The sequence below is a fragment of the Nelumbo lutea genome, chromosome 5 (genome assembly GCF_056320005.1).
Source record: "Nelumbo lutea isolate HS-2025 chromosome 5, American lotus-T2T, whole genome shotgun sequence".
In the NCBI taxonomy this organism is placed as follows: Eukaryota; Viridiplantae; Streptophyta; class Magnoliopsida; order Proteales; family Nelumbonaceae; genus Nelumbo; species Nelumbo lutea.
This window is the reverse complement of record NC_142688.1, coordinates 31,266,042-31,273,872: the sequence shown is the minus strand read 5'-3', so window position 1 is coordinate 31,273,872 and position 7,831 is coordinate 31,266,042. Positions and strand designations below refer to the sequence as shown.

General features: G+C 43.9%; 1 protein-coding gene across 1 annotated transcript; it reads left to right on the top strand.

Moving 5' to 3' along the window:
- The first annotated feature begins 204 nt into the window (after window positions 1-204).
- Window positions 205-2,403, top strand: LOC148851441 (cytochrome P450 78A7-like). Its single transcript, XM_088943690.1, has 2 exons — window positions 205-1,382; window positions 1,506-2,403. Exons 1-2 carry the CDS (start codon window positions 330-332, stop codon window positions 2,130-2,132), a joined length of 1,680 nt encoding a protein of 559 aa, XP_088799816.1. The 5' UTR covers window positions 205-329; the 3' UTR covers window positions 2,133-2,403.
- Window positions 2,404-7,831: the final 5,428 nt, after the last annotated feature.

The window sequence follows — 7,831 nt, the reverse complement described above, 5'->3', positions numbered from 1 at the left end:
CTTGATCCCCCTGTTTCTGCTTTGAAAAACCATGGTCGTTTACTCGTCTCACTGAGTATTTTCCGTTTAAACGTCCACCTAAAAATAGTTCACCACCTCATCACTCTCTGCTTCTCAATCAGACAACGCGAAACACTCTCCCAGCCTCCCTCTCCCACGTGAAACTAAGCCTTTATTTATTTTTTCCGTCCTAACTCTCTCACTCTCAATTGTCCTCCCCACTTGCTTATTTAACTCCCATCCCCTTCTTCAGACTTCATCACGTCTGGACCTAAGCCACTAGCCTACCTCACAACCCAGCCCCACATCCTCTTCTCCTCTCCCCTTCTATGCTCTCTTCTCCCTCTCTCCACTTCTTTCTTATCTCCCTCCATCTCTCTTTCTCTCCCCCTATGGAGTTGGGTTTGGTCTCTAAGGATACAAGTTGGTGGGTCTTTACACTACCAGCTTTTCTTGGAACCAGAAACTTATTTGATGGGTTGATCTTGCTCGCTGTCCTTCTGGCTTTTGTGTCTGTTGGGCTTCTCACCTGGGCATTTGCCGTTGGTGGCATTGCTTGGAAAAGTGGGAGGAATCAAAGGGGACGTGCTTCAATCCCTGGACCACGAGGCCTCCCGGTCTTTGGTAGCCTATTCAGCTTGAGCCGCGGCCTGGCTCATCGAACCTTAGCTTCCATGGCCTCGACCCTAGGCGCTACCCAACTCATGGCTTTTAGCCTGGCTTCCACCCCGGTAGTCGTTGCCTCCGACCCACACACTGCACGGGAGATCTTGACGTCTCCTTACTTCGCCGACCGCCCCCTTAAACAGTCTGCTAAGAAGCTTATGTTTAGTCGAGCCATTGGCTTCGCCCCTAACGGCACTTACTGGAGGCTTCTTAGGCGGATTGCTTCATCTCACCTCTTCGCACCAAAGCGCATTGCAGCTCACGAGCCAGGCCGTCAGACGGATTGCTCTGCCATGTTGAATGGCATAGCCAGGGAGCAGTCTGCTCGTGGTGCCGTGACCTTGCGCAAGCACCTTCAAGCTTCAGCGCTTAACAATATCATGGGAAGTGTATTTGGCAAGAGGTACGATGTGGAGCAAGATAGCGAAGAGGTAAGAGAGCTCCGTGAGATGGTGAAGGAAGGGTTTGAGCTCCTGGGCGCTTTTAACTGGTCCGATTATCTGCCGTGGCTGAGTTACCTCTACGATCCTTTCCGTATTAACCAACGATGCTCGGCTCTTGTTCCTAGAGTGAGGAAGCTCGTCCGTGGGATCATTGATGAACACCGACGGCGTGGAAGTGGTAAAGTCTCTGATAACGCCGATTTTGTTGATGTTCTTCTCTCTCTCGACGGTGAAGAGAAGCTCGGAGAGGATGACATGGTTGCTGTTCTTTGGGTTTGTTACTCCAAACCAAACTAAATGTTATTATTAATATTTTTCTTCCTTCGCTTTAATTTCAGTTGCCGAATTGAATCGGAGAGTGAGTGAATCGACTAAAAATTCTCGTTGTTGACGCAGGAAATGATCTTCCGGGGAACTGATACGACAACTCTTCTGACCGAGTGGGCCATGGCGGAGTTGGTCCTGAACCCGAGCGTGCAAGCCAAACTTCAAAGCGAACTGGACATGGTCGTAGGTGGCAGGAGCGTTACAGATGCTGACGTGGCTAACCTACCCTACCTTCAAGCAGTGGTGAAGGAGACACTTAGGGTTCACCCACCAGGGCCGTTGCTTTCATGGGCCAGGTTGTCGACGTCGGACGTAGAGCTAAGCAACGGAATGCTTATCCCCGCCAACACCGTGGCTATGGTCAACATGTGGGCCATCACCCACGACTCCAAAGTTTGGGAGGATCCTCTGGCTTTCAAGCCGGAGAGGTTCGTGGAGAGCGAAGGCGGCATCAACCTCGATGTCCGAGGCAATGACATGAGGCTCGCCCCATTCGGTGCTGGGCGTAGGGTGTGCCCTGGTAAGAACTTAGGTCTGGTGACGGTGAGCCTGTGGGTGGCCAAGCTGGTCCACAATTTCAAATGGGTGGTGGACCCCGAGAACCCAGTTGACCTAAGCGAGATGCTGAAACTGTCCTGTGAGATGAAGAAGCCTCTCTCTGCTGTGGCTGTTCCGAGGAATGTCGTCAACTTCTAAGCTTTTTATTATATATATATATATATAATATTATTAAATAAGAGAAGTATATATATAGATAGGTTTTATAAACTATATGGAAGTTTGCATGATATAAGTATATATGAGGAGTCTTACTCTTAGGGCTTGGCGTGGTAAGTACTGGGATGGGGGGACTAATGTATCCAAGTACACCGTTTGGTTTCTTTATGATTAATATCAAGTCGTGGTCTTGTAAGGAATGTTGTTTTCTTCTCTTCATAAATAGTAAAATGCTTCTATTGTATGCATCACACCGAGTAACAGCCTTAACATGATATTGAATGTGGTGGTGGATGGTCTAATTCTGGTTGCATGCATGGGCGTCCACCGGCCATGGGCCGTGCTACAATCCACTTTTAATTTTCCCCTCTTTGTATTTGTTGTCTTAGGGGTAATAGGAGGACAAATAGACCCCACATTTTGGGGTGGGCCAACTTACGTGGAAATCAGTAATAGATAACTACTGTAAATTAGCTGTCAAACAAACATTCAAAAGCGATGCATTTGATTTGCACTTACGCCTTACGAGGAGGAGAGTACATTACAAACTTAAAATGTCTCCTCTTCGCGTGCGCCATCTCTGAGGACTGAGGCAGCGATTGGCGTTTGGCGTAGGTTCTGTATCGACAATCGCGTTAGGTCAAATGTGGGTGGTGATGGGCCGAATGGCCTATACGTATCCCCCTGGCCTCTGCCCACTGCGCAGCCCTGGTGCTTGGCCAATCAGTGATGCAGAATCTGAATGCTGTGTAACTGCACTTATTTTGACTGACGTTCGTTATGACTTATGATAGAGGAAAGGAAACCCCACTAACCAGTTCTTTCTTCCTGCACTGGCTCTAGCTCTATTATCTATACTCTATAGCCCCAAACAAAAATCAAGCGCCATATGCGCTTTAAGAAGAAACTCGGAACAGAATTGAAAGTAATAGGCTTAATAGTTGAGATCCCAAAGTCCATGACCACGAGAAACCGTTCGAGGATGAAACTTTGAATGCCACACCCACACTGGCAGCGTCATCACCGGCACCGGGGGAGTGGGGACCCGGAGATCTCCGGAGCCCACACAACGCTTTTTTACAAAGATCACGATTCTCTATCTCTGCCACTCTCTGCATCATCCGGTATGTACGGCCTTGATCCTTCCACTGCCCCGCCTTCCGTCCTTCATTCTACACGTGTACAGTTCAGTACATCCGTATTAAAAAAGGAAACAATTGAAGGAAGTACACACCATTGGATGCTGAAACGTGTCCAAATGGGTTTCGTCCCTATGTGGGATGACTTTTACTGTGCGAGTCTACCGCCTATGGCGAGGATGGTTTTAAGTTTCATGCAATTAATTTTCAATTTTTGTTGTTAATAAAAATAGAATATTAAAGTCATTTTCAGTTCATTTTATTATTAATAATAGATTAGTATATAATATTTGATATTCTTTTAGTTTAATTTATCTATACTATTCTATACACGAAAGCAATTTCAATCTGATTGCATACAATCCCTTTGCAACCCTATCTCCTTTCCCTGCCCTTCCCACCTTCTATGATCCCACTATCCTCCCCTGCCCAACCAAGCGCTGTACAAATCTCCCTTTTTTCTTGCAAGTCTAAGTTAGAGAAAAAAAACTAGTTTTTTAGGGACCTCATTAGAAGTTTAAGCATTTAGGTTGAAGTGTTTTTTGAGAAATGGCAACAGGGGAGAATTGGAGATGAACGACAATGAGCCAATCATTTCACAATTGAGTAGTACAAGAAATGGGTGGCTGACATCTTATAGGGCTAGGAGGAACTTGGGTTCAGTCTTCACGAGACCGTGTTCACACCATTCTTATAGCCACTTGCAATTATGCATTAGAAATATCTTCCCACGAGCATGGGAGAATTGAATCCAATAAATCTCTTGTTAGATTGTGCTAAATGCCAAACACCCACTAAGGCGTGACCTACATGGTCAAATGTTACTCTGCTATTAATGAGGGCTCCATCGAGGTCTTAACACCCATAATAAAGGCCCCATATTAACTCCTATACCCCTCAAGTCTTGTGAGATGACGAGATTGCCCTTTGATGGGAGCAGCATGTGTGATGGTTGGTCAATAATGACCATATCAATGTATATATATTGAGAATATATCTCCCAAAAACAAAAAAAAATATGTTGGCATAGCATCTGAGTTGTACATTGGAAATATCTTCTATACATACATGCTACTTGTTTCAATATAAGTGGTGGAAGTTTTATTGTGGGCATGAAGATTGCAGTTTGTTGTATCTTAGCAAATAACATCACCGCGACCGTTTCTTGTATGTGTTTGGAACCATGGACATTTATTGAATGATCATATCAATAAAACAGTGAATAAACACCTACCCGTTAGACCTATTCATGGGCTGGGCCGGGCCGAGCTTTTGGTGTTCATTAACAGAAAAATAATAGGCCCGAGCCCGAGCCCGGCCCGACCAACGGGCCTAGAACTTGGGCCCGAGCCCGAAGCCTGACCTAATAAAAGAAAATCAAAAATTTCCCTATTCAATTATCTATTTTAATTCAGGTGTTTTTTCCCCTATTTAAATGAACAATGGGCCTACAAGTGAATCAACAACCATCTCAAATCAAAAAATTTATTCAAATGGACATCACATAGGGTTTTTACTTAGGTTTAACTATAGATCGGGCCAGGTTTACTTAGGTTTAACTATAGGTCGAGTCGGGCCGGGCTATTTTGGCAAAGCCTGAGCCCGGCTCGAATTTTATGTGGGCCGGGCTTTTTGGCCCGAGGTTAAGCCCGCGGGCCAAAAAGCCAGTTCAAGCCCGTCCGGCCCATCGGGCCACCCCACCCATGAACAGGTCTACTACCTGTTGGGAAGCTTCCCCCAATAGTAGTTGTGCACATAAATCAAAGTCTAATTTTACAAGTCCCTATGCATACGGATTCACATGATGAAGAAAATGCTGAAATGACACCTATGTGATAGCTAAATGCCCGTGGTTCTAAACACACGTTTTGTTTTCTCTATATGACCCGAGTTTTGTTTTTTGGTTTTATTGTTGAAAAACAGAAGTTCCTTTATAAAAGAATCTTTCAATAGGAAATATGAAAAAAGAAATTAAATTGAACATCCGGGGTCAAAAATCCAAAACGAACATGTGAAAACGTTTTTCCTTTAAAATTCACCTAGAAATTATATCCACCACTTTTGCATTAGGGAAAGAACATTCGGTACTGCAATAAATCTGTAGCTAGTACCAAATGTAGAATATCTGCTAGACAGGAGAACACAATTAACTGCATATATCTGGAATGGAATAACCAGTGTTTTATGATACAAATACATCCACTTATATGCAACATCCTTTTATCCTTGAAGGAACTTATTCAGTTCTCTAGCTAGTTCTATAGTTTGTTAATTTGTTCATGTATTCAATTTCCTAATAGGTTTTTGGTTTGATAAATCTTGAAGATGAACCCACCAAATTGAATTAATGCATAAATTTTTCAGAAATTATAGGAGGTGATTATTATGCATTTGTCTATTTGAGCACCGTCCCCTCAGAAGTAATAGAAGGAAAAGAAGAAATGAGATTAATTTAAGCTTTTGGGCTCGGTTTGGAAGGAGTACAAATACAAATATGTGGAGTACAAAACCACATTTTTTGCATGTATTGTACGTATTTGTGTTTGTACTCCTTCCAAACTGAGTCTTGAGGTCGACACAGGAGATGCAATTTTGATGAATTGTGGGGCGAGGAAATGGTGGAGCATTGGCCTGGCAGATTGGAATTGGATGGGTGTTAAAATCAGAATTGATTTTTTGTTTTTACATCTTAAAGTAATGTTGGTGTGTGAACAATTTGCAGAGTGTAGTGTAATCTTCCAAGTGTAAGTGTAGCTGTGTAGGTAAGAAAGTAGCTTCTACAAAGTACCCAAACACTGTTAGAATTTTTTGTTTTTGTTCTCTCTTTGTCTGTATCCGGGTTCCAACAACAACGTACAATGAGAATCAGACAGGGAGGATTCTCCACATTGACAACGCAGCGTTGAAACTATTGAAAGGGGAAAGAGTGGTTACGAATGCCATTTACTGCAAATAGTCATAGTGATGAGAAGTGAGAGGGAAACAAAAATTACTGAATCGAAGAATGGGGTATTGGGTATCACTTATCAGAGCTAGATTTATTGGACGGTGACAAACAAGACATTAATAAGGTACATGGTTCACATGATAAAGACAGTTGCTGCTTAGTTAAGCTGTGTCCGTTCCGAAGCACGCAGAGAACCTGTCTCAACTCTCAACCAGCTCTTGTTTCTGCCTGCCTAATCCTATCGGTCACGGTTCAACTTCATGCACGGCTTTGATAAATGATAATGTAAGGGACGTGGTTCAGATGAAGGCCCTCTTCCTCTGGAGACTGGAGACTGGAGACTGGAGACTGGAGTCTAGTCTTCTCTCCACCGACCTTCTACTGGACTAACTGGACTCAAATTAAGGGGGAAGAGAACAGTGCAGAAATAATTGCTCATTTTCACGTGGTTTTCCAATGGGGGCTGTAAGCATATTGGGATTTGAGCTTTGTCTCTTATCTTCGATCTGTCCTATTCTTAACTGACTACCCAGTACTCACTCTACACCCCCCCCACCCCCCACCCGTTTGCTGGCTGCTGTTGCCCAGTTCCCACACTGTTTTCACCTTTCTACGCTTGTGCTTGGCTTTGACATGCAGTTGAAACCTTTCCAGAGAGAGAGAGAGATTGAAGAAGAAACAAACACTTTTTGAACTTCGTACCGTCCTCAGAGGATAAGTATAGCTAAACGTGTCATTTTCAAGAATTTATTACGTTGCAAGAATAAGACGAGAGGAGGATGATGAAGACTGCGATCTTTTGTGTGCTGTAGAAGCTATGTTGCATCCCTGTAGCTTGCTAGTACGGTGCCGGGCCAAAACCTAAATTCATCCTATGTGAAGTTGGAGAGAATGGGGTTACTAGTTACAGGTGACAATTTTGCCGCGCCATCGAGTGTCTTTATTGCGCCCATGTCTCGCCAAGTGAGTGTCATATAGTGTGTGTTGGGTGGGGTAATTTGTGTATTTGTATTGGGTATTGTCGATGGTATTATAGTAATTATGTAGTATGAATTTTCAATATCTTGTCTAATATTTTGTTATAGTACCAAAAGCTTAACTTACTCTTGGAGGGGAGGTAGGTAATTGAGAGGTGTCAAGACCGTATAAAGGTTGAGTACGAGGTCCCCTCTATACAAACTTGTGTGTTTATGCTTGTCATCTATTGCAATATAAAGTGCCTTTTTATTAATTTGTGTGCCATGTTTGTTGCCTTTTGTGTGTGGTTGCTTGTTTTTTAGGCTTATTCGACCCACTCGAGTGCTGCACGGGGCCTCGCCGATTAGCCCTGTGACAGTTAGTTGGTATCCGAGCTGAACCTCATTCCTATCCCGTTGACCTAAGATGCGAGCACATCATGAAGTATAACAAGGACATCATGGAGGAGATTGAGCATTGACTCTCCCTATCCCATGAGGCGAACAATGCACCCGTTGATGACATAGTCGAGGACAAAGCACCGAGGACCCACACATCAAAGGCAAGCATTCCGCCACCAACCTACGAGTGCTACGTTGTGAAGCCAATGTGGGTGAGATGTGGGACCGAGTAGA